This window comes from Lactuca saligna, chromosome 3, assembly GCF_052625555.1.
Source record: "Lactuca saligna cultivar CGN05327 chromosome 3, ASM5262555v1, whole genome shotgun sequence".
Classification (NCBI taxonomy): Eukaryota; Viridiplantae; Streptophyta; class Magnoliopsida; order Asterales; family Asteraceae; genus Lactuca; species Lactuca saligna.
In genome coordinates, this window is record NC_136419.1 from 25,578,899 (window position 1) to 25,593,297 (window position 14,399).

Here is a 14,399-nt window from a genome sequence, read left to right on the forward strand (position 1 = left end):
TAGAGTTTTTTCCGATAAAATAAATGGTTGGTTGAGAATGATTCCATTCTCAACCTGTTTTATTTTCTTAATCGAACTTTCATCTCTCTTTCTATATATATATATATATATATATATATATATATATATATATATATATATATATATATATATATATATATATATATATATATATATATAATTTGAAAGTTAGCAAAATCATTTAATTATAGCCATGGAGTAAGCAAAAGTTCAGTGTTTGTATTTCCAAAAACAGAAAAGTCAAATCTCTACTTGTTAATTAACTATATTATCTTCCCTACAAATATGTTATTTGTTTTATAGTTTTATATTTTAGATCTTAATATGAGAATAATTATACCACTATATATATCATGACAAAACATGAACACGACTAAAAACCCCAACTAAAGTAGCTAGAGATGGGAGAGACTATGTCGGAGACACGATCACCGATGCCGTTGTTGTATCGACGACATTCAAGCGGGGAAGTGATGAAAAACTTAGCCTCTGTATCGAGTAGCCTCTTGCCTGCTTTTGGAACTATTGTTGGTGATGATTCTCCTCCTCTTAAGAAATATGTCATTGCACCATATGATCGTAGGTATCGGTAAGTTCTTTAATTTTGTCCATGTCATATATCAAATTGGCATATCGTACAAGATACATTTGATGACATGCTACATGTCACCAACCTAAAGGAGTACAAACAGATTTAGATCCTTTCTCTAAGAGTGATCATATCACCAACCTAAAGGAGCACAAAGAGACTTAATTTAATAGATTTTTTTTGAGAACCGATAAGACAGATTTATATTTTACTCCTAACTAAAGATCTAAACATGTTTTATTTTTCCAAGCAAGACATCGATCTATGAATATGGGATATATTTTCATCAACATGTGAACCGATTAAACAAGTAAATTTTAGATCGGGTTATGGAAGTTGACCTAAGAAAATTTAATTAAGGTCCATTTTTTAATTAAATAAACAATTTAATATATTTAGAATTATATATGGTCTTATCCACTATTTATGTATAGTAAATACTTAACTAGATTTTGGACGTCGACATGTTTAGTTAAGCTAATTTCTAATAGTACTTATTTGACTCATCATCCATAATATACATGATTAATCATAAAAAATATAATACATACTTTTATTAATCAATTTCTATTTTTTACAAACTTTTAATTTTGTTGCAGGTGGTGGCAAGCATTTCTAGTTGTATTAGTCATTTACTCCGCATGGTCATCACCTTTCGAGCTAGCTTTCAAGAATGTCGCTACAGGCTCTCTCATGTTCGTTGATTTGGTAGTTGACTTATTCTTCGCCATTGATATCATCCTAACGTTCTTTGTGGCTTACTTGGATAAAACTACATATTTGCTAGTCGACGATCACAAGAAGATAGCTATAAGGTAAATCACATCAGACAAATAATTCTACCATATACAAACCATTATCCATTTTACCTATCCCTTTGTGTAAAAGGTATGTCACACACTTGATGTTTCCGATGGATGTCGCGTCAACGTTGCCGTTTCAGTCCCTCTATCGACTCTTTACCGGAAAGCTCCACCATGGTGAGGCCTTTGGATTCCTCAATCTACTCAGGCTGTGGCGGCTAAGGCGTGTTAGTGAGCTCTTCTCAAGGTATGAACCCTTAGGTCATATGTTCGAATCATGAAAACATCACTAATCGCCATCAGATTTTTAAGGTTATCCGTTATACCCATCACTAATAACTATAATGATGGGTGTCACATAATCACCACATTCCCTACCACTAACCATGAGATACATATTACTAAACATACCACTCCATCTCATTTTTTAAATTAAATTTTAAATAAAAAATACATAAAAAATCATATAAATATTTCTTGGTTAAAAAATGGAGACTGACCAAGAACGTTAATGTCGTTGTTAGACCTCACGACTCCAAAAAACGAATGACATATCCATAAATCCTGAGATGCGACAACTTTTAGGATTATACTTGGTTTACCTATATCTCATCGAGTGAATTGACCATGCCATGCATACTCGAAAATCCATGCCTTTCTTCATGAGCCGAATATAATCTCTCAATATCACGTGGAGTTGGTTTATGCAAATATTCTTGATGAAAAACCTCATACACACATGCGCAAAACCAATCTATACAATCAATTGCGGTCCTCTCGGATATTTTGAAGTATTCTTCAGATGCATCCAATGCTATACCGTATCCAAAATACCTAAGCACAACCGCACACATTTGTATACTACTAGAACTCATTCTTCCTTTAGCATCGGGTTTTTGTTTGAAAAAAAAGCATAACAGACTTCTAAAGCATTACTAATACGTAACAATATCGCCTTATTTTGACGGAAACAACGTTCGGATGAGTCTTCATTGTAAAGACAATTATCGACGAAGTAATCACGTACCAATAAGTTGTGTGCGGTTTGACGATCACGATTGACGACCGCCCTTGTACGAGCAACATTCGAACTTTCTTCACCGTGAATGTATTGCACAACATTAAAGAATGTCGAAATGAATTTCCCGTTATCATTCGAGTTAAAATTTTTTAATACTTTCAAATCCTCGTGTTTTTTGGTTTAGAATGAAAGTAAAAATTTGATGAAATGTGATTGATTTTATTAGATTTATATAGGTATTAAGTTTTTGAAAAAATAAATAAAGTTAACAAATTAACCGTTCAACAATCAAAAGAAGCAAATTGAATTTCATTGACCGTTTCAATTCGTCGTCGGGAACACGATCCATAACGACCACGACCGGCCGGGGTGGTGTGCACGGTCGTGGTCGTGGTTCAGCTCAACCACGAGTGTGCTCGTGTCAAGTACAAGTACAACGGAAGATCTAAGGTGGGTGTAATATGTGCGACCTCCCATGACCCAAAATTTTCGGGAATCCATAATTACTTTTCTATACTACCATTTAGTATATACATATACACAATTAGTGGTATAACGCTGTTTTGTTTGGATTTAAATCAAAAAACAAAACTTGTAAAAGATAAAAGAAAATATATAAATATTTCTTGGTTAAAAAATGTTGTACTAAGTTTGTAACTACTTTTCTTCTTATTATTATTATTATTAGAAAATATCATTTGAAATTTTTACACTGAGGTTGAAGGCAAACGAGCAATATGTTGCGACGCTAATCCGTTTTAGATGACAAAAGTAATTATTTTAAAAAACTAAGTCAATAATCTATTGGTTATAATATTATTGCGCATGACTCGTTGGACCCTAACACAATGAAACAAAAGTATAACAAATGAATGATATAAACACGTGTTGATTTTCTACACATTATTTCTTATTGAATAGATCAAAGCACATATCAAAATTAATAGAAAGAACTAGTGGATTTTCTATGCATTGTTTCTTATGCACTAGATCAAAGCACATATCAAAATTAATAGAAAGAACTAGTGGATTCTACATGTCGTTATTTTATATAAATAGGAAGATAGGTATAATAAAAAAGTATAAAAATATTTAATTTTTCTAAAATAATCATACTCCAAAACAATAAGTTATATACAATATAAATTCAAATAATTTATGAAAACAATACTTTTTGTTATCTTTTGAAATGCAAAGTTAATAATAATGATATCAAGAATATTAATACGGTGCAATTTGTCATTTCCGACACGTAATGATGGCCTAATCATAACTATTTTGGAACTTTAATCTTAGAAAATTAAAAACCTTCTCTCTACAAAATGTCTTAGGTCATGGGTAATATATGCAACGAAGACGTCTCATGACCAGCTAGCATCCAAGCCATGATCGTACACATCACCTTGGGGGTATCGTCATGCAACAGTCGTTCATGGCATTTCGTTGTGTTTACCACGAGAGGCTAAGCCCGATTATGTCTCTTCACTCTTTCTGAATTAACTTCCTTCTTCCCTCCTCTTCTCTTTCTTCTCGTGGCTGAATTGTGAATAAACTGTACACCACATATGGTGTGGTGTGATTTAGTGTGAAGAAGAGGGTGAGTTTAAAGAAAATTCACGCCAACGTCGTGGGTATTATATACCATAGTCTTGGTGAAAGAAACGGTCAAATAATAATGTATATGCAATAATTTTTTTTATAACATTCCAAAATATTAAAAACTTCATAATTTCAATCACATACATCTTATTAGATAAATTCATTTGTAACAACTTCAATTTAGAAAAAAAAAAAAAAAACTGATCATTTAAAATTTGAAATCTACATCTGTCATGAGAAGTGAGAGTTTTAAGGCGAAGAAAATCAATAGATGTTTATATCATTCGTTTTTTATAATATAACTGACAAATTTGAAGTATTTTAATTTTTTGGGGCCATCTATTTGTTTTTTTTCCCTAACACCAATTTTTGTTCCGACCCTGACCGACACGTGTCTTCTCAACAGGTTAGAGAAGGATACGAGGTTCAGCTACTTTTTGACACGATGCACCAAACTCATATGCGTAAGTTTTGATCTGATTACAAGCATCTATCGATTGTTTTTCACTCGAAAATGAAGATTTACGAGGGTTAGGAATTAAGCTCTACAGGTTACGCTTTTTGCGGTGCATTCAGCAGGATGCTTCTACTACTGGATAGCCACACACCATAGCCCCTCGGAGGAAACATGGATCGGGTCTATCATCCAGGATTTCGAAGATAGAAGCATATGGCTAGGGTACACGTACTCCTTATACTGGTCTATCGTCACCCTTACAACTGTCGGCTATGGCGACTTACATGCGGTGAACACCGGAGAGAAAGTGTTCAATATCTTTTATATGTTGTTCAACATTGGGCTCACATCTTATTTGATCGGAAACATGACCAATTTGATTGTTCATAGCGCTGTTAAAACCTTTATGATGGTAATTCTCTTTCACTTCTGTTAATCTCCATATATAGAATCGTTCTAACTGTGATCTAACTAATATACTTTTTGATGAACTAATTAAAGAGGGATTCGATCAACGAGATCTTAAGATATGCAAGCAAGAACAGATTACCTGAAGGGTTGAAAGAGCAAATGTTGGCACACATGCAACTCAAGTTCAAGACAGCGGAGCTACAGCAAGAAGAAGTTCTTGAGGATCTACCGAAAGCGATTCGGTCCAGTATCGCTCAACATCTTTTTCGCAAAACAGTGGAGAAAACGTATCTATTCAAAGGGATTTCAGAAGATCTTAGCAGCCAACTGGTTGCAGATTTGAAAGCAGAATACTTTCCACCAAAAGTTGAAGTTATTCTACAAAATGAGATACCAACAGATTTCTATATCATAGTGTCTGGAGCCATGGTACGTACATTACCTATCTTTCATCAACAATATGAACATTTTCCTTCTCCAATTCTTATTATGTGAACCCGAATGACTGTTTTAATCATGCATGTGCGAATGCAGGAGGTGCTAACTCATCAAAATGGAATGGAGCATGTACATTTAACTTTTTCCTTCATTAACAAGATACGTATGTTTTGTTAACTATGAATCTTAGTTTGATCAATTCTTTCATGAACATATAGTTCTTGACAAAGCTAGGCCCGATGGACATGTTCGGGGAAATCGGTGTGTTCTTTAACATTCCCCAACCTTTCACGGTGAGAAGCAAGAAACTTTCTCAGGTAGTTCGAATCAGTCATCATCACTTCAAGGAACTGATCCAGCCACTTAGTGAAGATGGGAAGACGATAATGGCCAATTTCACTCAGGTTCAGGTTCTTAATAAATTGTCTGGTTTTTAAAGTTCATGCATTTATATATCCGATCAGCTCATATATATGTTGGTTTACAGTACTTGAAGGACTTAAAGAAGGAGGTACAAGAAGAGATACCATTCTTAACAGACCTTCTACGTGACTTGAACATCGAGGTTAGTCATTCATCTTTAAAACATCACTATACCTCTTCTGAATGTTCTAAATTAATAACAAAACTAATTTTCAGCGAATTTCGCTTAACGAATCAAGAAATCATGATGAAACGTTAAGTTATGATCAACAAGATATGCAAGGTTGGTGATCTTCAATCTGGTCCATTACATCTCACAAGAAATTAACAATGGTATGAACAAGTAAATGAGTAATTAATGTCATGATTTTCAGGAACACCCATTGATTCACCTTCCAGAGCATTTGCGTCTAGGGTGATAATCCATGGACATCATCCAGATGACCAAACAACAGACAGCGGAAAGACAGGAAAACTAGTTCGTTTGCCAGAAACAGTGGAGGAGCTTTTGAAGTTAGCAGGTAATTAGTATATATAATAGGGAGGAACTCCATGGATTATAATTGCGAAGCTTAATTTTCACCTGAAATTGTAAAATCATGGTGTCATGCAGAAGAGAAGGTGGGAAAAAGAGGGACTGTAATCGTCATGGAGGATGGATCGCAAGTTGAAGATCTTGATGTTTTAAGAGATAATGATCACATATTTATACTCTAGCACTCCAATATGCGATTGGAATTAATGAAAACATATATACTACATTTTGAAATGAAATCATTGGTGATATCACACGTATCCAAAACCATGTCTCAAAAGCTCTTTTTATCTTGTTAATTGTTGATGCCATCTATTTATAAGAAAGTTTAAAAAAAATCAAATAAATCGTTGAACAAACATGCGTGTTGAGGGATGCTATCACTAGTGACCAGGGATTGATTATAGCGGTGGATCGATGACACTTTGAAGGTGTTTGGTCAATGGTTGTATGGAAAGTGCAAAAATTACTAAATAGATTTGAGAATCACATGACACAAATATGCAAAAATTTGGTATTGAATTTTAGAACATAAAAGAAATGCGACTACATCCTTGGATTATGGCTCACGATGTTTTCCCCAGTTCCATCATACCAAACATTACTTAATAGATTGAAGAATTCACGAAATAACCTGAAGAAGGGTCTATGTATTGTTGGGTTGGTAGATGAATGAAGCCAAGATTATTAGTTAGGTTGATGAAGCTAGATTATTTGTTTTGGTGGATTATCCCTATATAAAATAAAAATAATTAATCTCAACTAAATCCACTTTATAAATTTTTTTTTCACCATTCCAATGGAATGATTCATTCCATTTTTTCTTCAGTTAAATCTTGCCAAACACCATCTTATTGAAACAAATAATGTGTAAAGTTTCTAGTTGATCTTGGTCTGAAACACCTGAAGGGTCGGCAAAGATCTTGTGTCTGAAGCCCATTGGTACCTTGGCTGTGGCGCATGTGTCCATTAAGTATTTCTTGAGAAGTTCTGAAATGTACTTCTCTTGGTGAATGAAGATTCCTCTGTTAGTCTGTTTGATTTGAAGACCAAAAAATAAGTTGAACTCTCGATTCATGCTCATTTGGAATCGATTGATCATCAGTTTAGCAAAATCATCAACCATAGATGAATCCGTAGATCCAAAAATGATGTCGTCCACATAAATTTGTACCAGCATGAGATGCTTTCCATTTGATATTCGGAATAGAGTGTGATCTAGAATTCCTTTTTGGAAATCGGAGCGCTTGAGAAAATCCGTGAGGGTCTCGTACGATGCGTGAGGAGCCTGTTTGAGTCCGTAGACAGCCTTCCGAAGTTTGTAACAGTAATTGGGAAAGGAGAGATTCACAAAAACAGGAGGTTGTTGAAGGTATACTTCAGTGTCAAGTTCACCATTTAGAAAGGCACTTTTGACATCCATTTGGTAGACTTTAAATCGTTTATGAGCAGCATAAGCAAGGAAGATTCTGATAGCTTCAAGTCTTGCAACAAGAGCAAAGATCTCATCATAGTCGAGCCCTTCAATTCGAGTAAAACCTTTGGCCACTAGTCTTGCTTTATTTTGGATAATGACTCCTGTATCATCTAGCTTGTTGCGAAATACCCATCTCGTACCGACAATGGGATGATTCGGAGGAGGAGGCACGAGAGTCCATACTTCATTTCGGTCAAATTCTGCCAGTTCTTATTGCATGGCTGTAATCCAGTCAACATGCTCTAATGCTTCCTTGATGGATTTGGGTTCAACCATGGATATCAGTGCTGAGAAATAACATTCATTTTGGATACTTGTAGCAGAACGAGTCTGTACATCGGCATTGAGGTTTCTAATCACTTGGTTCGGAGGATGATCTTTGGTCCAGACATGCAATCTTGGAAGTTGTAGAGTAGCAGACGATCCGATATCAACAATAGGAATGAGTTGCTCCCTCTGAATGGTCTGAATTTGAGGATGATGCTTCCCCTGAACTTCTGAACCGGAGAGGTTGACATCATCATCAGAAGGGAACTAAAAGAAATTTTCATTGTCATCGATGTTTATCGGATTTGAGTCATCAAAATCAGCAACTGTATCTTGGAAGCCGTCCACATTTGATTCAAGAGAGGGATGATTCTCCCCCTCAACCTGAGAAGGTGGAAATGGTTCGGAATCAAATGGAGGGAGACTCGGAATCGGAGCGGAGATGTGCGAGACAAGAGCTTCCGAAGAAGAATTTGTATTTGTAGTAGGCCTCGTTCGAGATTCCGAATCAAGGGCTGTTTCGGAATGACCAAAGAGAGTTTCAAAGTCTACTTCATGAATTAATTGAATGTTTGGATATTCCGGAGGAGGAGCATCAGATTCCATGATGTGAGTGGTGATGTGAGTGGGACCGGAACTCTGAACAAGGTTGTCATCAAAGGTAACATCAAAACTTTCTTCAATAACTCGAGTACGTTGATTGAGGACTCGATAAGCCTTTGATTTTGAGGAATAACCAAGGAAAATAGCTTCATCAGCGTTGGGTTGGAATTTGGTAAGCTGATCACGATTATTTTTGATGAAGCATCTGCATCCAAACACATCAAGAAAAGAGATTGTAGGCTTTCGTGCATTCATGGCTTCGTACGAAGTTTTTTTGAGGTGTCGATTGATGATACTCCTATTCTGAGTGAAGCATGTAATAGAAACGGCTTCCACCCAAAAATAGAGTGGAAGATTTGCAAAATTGAGCATTGATCAATCAGCTTCAACTAAAGTTTTGTTCCTCCATTCAACTACACCATTTTGTTGAGGAGTGTAAGGAGAAAAAAAATTATGGTCAATTCCTTTCTCAGTTAGAAAGTTCTCGATGGTGGAGTTTGTGAATTCCGAACGATTATCACTTCGGATTCTCCTAAGTGGGAGTTTGATAAGAACTTCTATTCCTTTGATAAAATTGATGAGCTCAGAGGTTGTTTCGTATTTCATCCTTAGGAAGAAGACCTAAGTGAACCGTGTAAAATCATCAACAATCACAAGAATGTATTTCTTATGATTAAGACTTTGTATCGTGGATGGTCCAGAAAGATCGATGTGTAGAAGCTCCAATGGATTCGAAATGGATTTTACAATGATAACAGGACGACCCTTCTTCAATTTCTTACCACACTCACAAGCAGCGCACAAATGATCATTTTCAAATTTGAGGAGAGGTAAACCTCTCACCATTTCGCCAGACACGAGATCATACATGTACCGAAAGTTTAGATGAGCGAGCCTTCGGTGCCATAACCAACTGACGTTAGGATCAGCTTTGGTGATAAGGAAGAGTTGCGGTTTGCCAATAATCATGTTGATGTCAAGTGGGTAAATGGTTTTGTTGCAGTTGGACTTGATCAAGCACTCTTTTCAATCTCCGGTCAGTACATAGCTATAGTTTTTGCAAAATTCCACACGTCGATTTGAATCTGTGAGCTGAGCAACACTTATCAAATTATGTTTCAGATCAGCTACATAAGCCACATTTGAGATAGAGAAGTTTCCATTGGTGATAATTCCATAACCACGAATTTGAAAGTTGGAGTTGTTACCATATGTCACGTAACCAACATTTGGAGAGAGCTTTAAGTCTCGCAGAAAATCTTTCTGCCCCGTAATGTGCATGGAGCAAGCACTATCAATATACCATATTGTATCTTGCTCCGAAGCACAAAGTACCTGCTGAATGATGCTTCGCCCTGGTGGATCATTGGTCGCCATGTAGCAGTAGTGAGGTTCAGAGGCATCATCTTCACCTTCTGATCCTGAGGACCAATAAGTTTCATCACATTGAACTGTTTGTCTTGCCATTAGACACATATTTCTTTCAGTTACCATGTCATCATCATCCCCGAAAGACCAATATCCTTCAACATCTCTTGAAACCGTTGTTACAAAAGCTTTTTCACTTTCAGCCATCTCTTGTGCCTTTCGGGCGTAGTAGGCAGAATCCTTGATTTTTGGTTTTTGCGGAGCATCATCCAGAAAATCTTTAGCAAAATGGTTTGCATGTCCACACTTTTGACACACAATTTTGGTTTGTCCAATTTGGAACTCTGAGAGGGTTTGGAAGTAGAGTTTGGCTTAGAAAGGTTTGGTTTGTATGCAGGAGGATTATCCGAAGAGAGTTTAGGTTCCGGAGCTAAGTATGGTTGAGGATTGTTCTGGTGAGTAGCATGGAATCGGTTTTGGTATGGTTTGAAAGGGCGTTTGTACCTCATTGAGAGCAGAGCAAACTCCTATTGGAAACGGAGTTCAGAGTCCATGGCTTCGGAATCATTAATAGGATAGATTTGTGAGGGTACGGTAGATGTAGATGTTTGAACTGACTGAACGGGGGATTTGAAAGGATCCGAAGTAGATGAGCTCAGAATGATTAGTTCGAAAGAACTGACAAGGGCAAGAGGACCTCCGGAGAGTTCCCTTATGGTTTGAGCAACATTAGATTCAAGCCCTTGAAGTTCATCAAAGAGTTGATAGAGTTTCAACTTCTTTAAGGAACCATTGCTTTGTAGATAGGATTTCACATTTCCCCATCCTTTACCTAGACTGTTTGTGAATTTGAGATTGTACTCCAGTGGAGTTCGGACAATCCCATGAGCAGTCATGTTGTTAACTATGATTCAGTAACGGTTGGAGGCTGAGGCTAATGATTTGCAAGGAGTGGTTGTGAAGGTATCAAAGTCATTGACGACTGAGGTAAGACACTTGTCTTTCATATTTTCCAAACCTTTAATCAAGACCTGAAGAGTATCCCAAATCTCTTTGGCTGATTTACACAACCTGATGTGCTCAAACAGTGAGGGAGGAACACCAAACATCATTTTTGAGAAAGCAACTTGAATTGCATGTAGCTTCTCAATATCATATGTAGTTAGAGGAGCTGGGTAAACTTCATCTTGACCCATAAGCTGAGCAACAACATCTCTTACAGTGGTTTTTACAGGAACATGAGGACCTTCTTTGACGGATCTCCAGATTTCTTCACCTTTATCATTGGCCAATAGAAATCTTTCCATTCTAACTTTCTAGTGATCATATTCTTCCACAACTAGTAATGGAGCACGTGTAGAGCCACCCACACTATTTGCGATTTGCATGGAAATCATTTGCTGAGGATTAGAAGCAGCCATTGAAGTTAAGATATCTTGAGCAAAATTGGTATATAGAAGAACTTTTATCCTGAACACAAAAATGATTGAAATACCAAGGTAATTTCAAATCAATGATAATGTGATCTTATGAATTCAAAGGACAACCACTCAAGCTCTGATACCAATTGAGAGAACATGAACGATCTAATGCGCAGGGACAAGGTTTGAGAACTCAAACCTTGAGTGAATGCTTAAGATCAATGTCTTTATGCTAATAAATGTTCAAGTCAAGCTTGGAAAGACCAGTTAAGTCTTAGATAATGTGTTCAACAAATGATCAAGCCATTAAATGAAGAATGAGAATAAATGATCAAAGTAAAGCTAATAAATGAAGAACGAGAAGAATGTTTGAAAGAAGTTTGAAATAACTTAGTAAAAGCCAAAAGTTGAGTGAATGATCCATTATTGACTTTGCACTAAAAGCTCCTATAAATAGGAGAGAATGTTACAGTGAATAAACCGGAGTGTTTACATAGGACTGGACAATAGAGATGATCATGACATTCTGATTGTCCAAATATAACAAAAGACTTAGTCCTATGAAACGTTACATCAATACAAAGACAAATACAATAAATGCAATAAGACAAAATTAAGTTTTTCCGCATCAGCATCCATTCCGGACTTGAGAGTCATTCCGGAATGGCTTTATCTTTACTTCGACTTCTTTTCTGGTCCGGAAAGGTTCCAGACCACTTCTCCATTGTTTACTCCGAAACATCTACTCCAGAGTGCAAGTAATTCAGAATTTGGACTTAGGATTGATAAAGTTCACTTTTAGGTTCCACCAATGAGAAAGTCAAAGAGTTTGGCTTTTTGATGAGCGAAGATCAATCATGTGTGTATGTCAAGGCTAGTGGGAGTATAGTTAGATTTTTGGTATTGTATATGGATGACATACTACTCATAGGAAATGACATCCCAACTCTGCAGGTAGTGAAGTCCTGGCTTGGGAAGTGTTTCGCTATGAAGGACCTTAGAGAAACTGCTTATATCCTAGGGATAAGGATTTCGAGAGACAGGAGTAAGAGACTAATTGGACTTAGTTAGAGTACCTACTTGGATAAGGTGCTGAATAGGTTCAGCATGCATAATTCCAAGAAAGGAGAGTTACCGATCCAAATTAATGCTAGATTGAGTAAGACTCAAAGCCCGAGTACAGAGGCTGAGATAGCTGAGATGAGTCGAGTACCATATGCTTCTGTTGTAGGCTCGATCATGTATACTATGAGATATCAGGGGAACCCTGGCAAGGCTCATAGGACTGCGGTAAAGAACATTCTCAAGTACCTGGGGAGGACTAAGGATTGGGACTTTACCCTCGGTCGGAGTGATGCCTTCAGAGTAGTAGGGTATAGTGATGCTAGATTCCAGACTGATATGGATAATTTCCACTCTTATTCAGGTTGGGTCTTTACCTTAAACGGAGGAGAAGTTACTTGGAAAAGTTCCAAGCAGGAGACAGTGGCTGATTCAACTTGTGAATTACAGTATATAGCACTAAGCGATGCTACGAAGGAGGCTATATGGCTAAAGAACTTCATTGGAGACCTTGGAGTTGTACCAGCTATAAAGGGACCTATGGAAAGTTTCTGTGATAGTGAAAGTGCAGTTGCCTTAGCCAAGGAACCAAGGGATCACGGAAGATCCAAACAGATCGACAAAAAAAAATACCATTTTATCAGACATCGGATAGAAGAAGGAATCCTCATGGCAAAGAGGGTATCATCGGATGAGAACCCAACAGATCCCCTCACGAAGGGACTGGGTAGGGTTAAGCATCTTCAGCATTCGTAGTGCATAGGGCTAAATGATGATATTAGTTTTAGAAATTAGATAGCTTTTGAAATTTGTAAGTAAAAGTGTTTCTATCTTCTGTCATTCGTTTACTATCTTTTCATTTTGCATGTTTTTGTTTCCAGAATAATTATGTTATGGTATATCATATTATTCAAATTCTCCACAGCTGGTCATATGTTGGAATTAGATATGAATCAAGACTATCATGAAGTTGGCTTGTAAATTTCTAAGGTATTAGACATAGAAAGAGTTGCTACCACACTCATGAGTGCTCATAAGTTCTGAGTATTGGATTCAACCCACGCTCACTTGTATAACTTCATGGAATTTATCTCGAGTGATAGTGAGACAGTAATATCATATAAGTCTTCAAACCTAGAGATATAAGTTGTTGGCTATGAGTTGGTTATACATTGATTTCACGAAAACGCATTGGTAACTCGATGTTATAAAACATGCCTTTGTGTATAATTCAACAATTAATAGAACAAGCATATGAGTCGAAGTTTATTTGTTCCTTCTTGGATTAGAAGTGATATCTAGGCCCCTTGATGATTTTGTTTTGATCTATGTACCAGGGCCGGTCAGAACTAAATTGATGTGTTCGATTAAGTTCTATGTCAAACAAATCAGAAATCGGTAAACAAACTGCTGGACAATAAGTAAGACATTGTTCCATGAATTTTTTCCGGCTGATATCTAGAACAGAGCATTATATGATCACTTATCTTAAATGGCGTACCATCATCATCCTAGTTCCGAAAGACTTTGACAGAGCTACGATTGCTGATCGGTTCCTAAAGTTATTCTTTCAGTTATAGTTATTAGATGTATCCAAGTAGGAGACTGTTCGATTGGGTGTCTAAGTTGATAACTATTTCTGGGATGTACTTGACCCGATTGACATGGTCCATTTGGGTTGCATGGCATTGCAACACTTGGATAGACTAAATAAGAGAAAGTACACTTAAGGTTTATTAATATATTATATGTTCTAATATATTAATAATATTATTTAATTAGTATTGATCACAAATTAATTTGGAATTAATTAAGTGATCAAAAAGAGACTAATTAAATATATGGGACTGATTATGTAAATCATCAATTCTTGTATAGTGGGCTAATGATCCATGGTTTATTGA

General features: G+C 36.4%; 1 protein-coding gene across 2 annotated transcripts; it reads left to right on the plus strand.

Annotated features, from left to right (window-relative positions):
* Positions 1-391: 391 nt before the first annotated feature.
* LOC145034850 (potassium channel KAT3-like) lies at positions 392-6,564 on the plus strand. Of its 2 annotated transcripts, none has more exons than XM_078983395.1 (12): positions 392-610; positions 1,210-1,425; positions 1,499-1,660; positions 4,440-4,497; positions 4,585-4,902; positions 4,992-5,330; positions 5,436-5,468; positions 5,558-5,749; positions 5,827-5,904; positions 5,979-6,045; positions 6,137-6,283; positions 6,376-6,564. In XM_078983395.1, exons 1-12 carry the CDS (start codon positions 423-425, stop codon positions 6,477-6,479), a joined length of 1,902 nt encoding a protein of 633 aa, XP_078839521.1. In that variant the 5' UTR covers positions 392-422; the 3' UTR covers positions 6,480-6,564. The 2 variants fall into 2 exon arrangements, with proteins under 2 accessions (XP_078839521.1, XP_078839522.1); XM_078983396.1 differs by having other exon boundaries at positions 5,558-5,743.
* Positions 6,565-14,399: the final 7,835 nt, after the last annotated feature.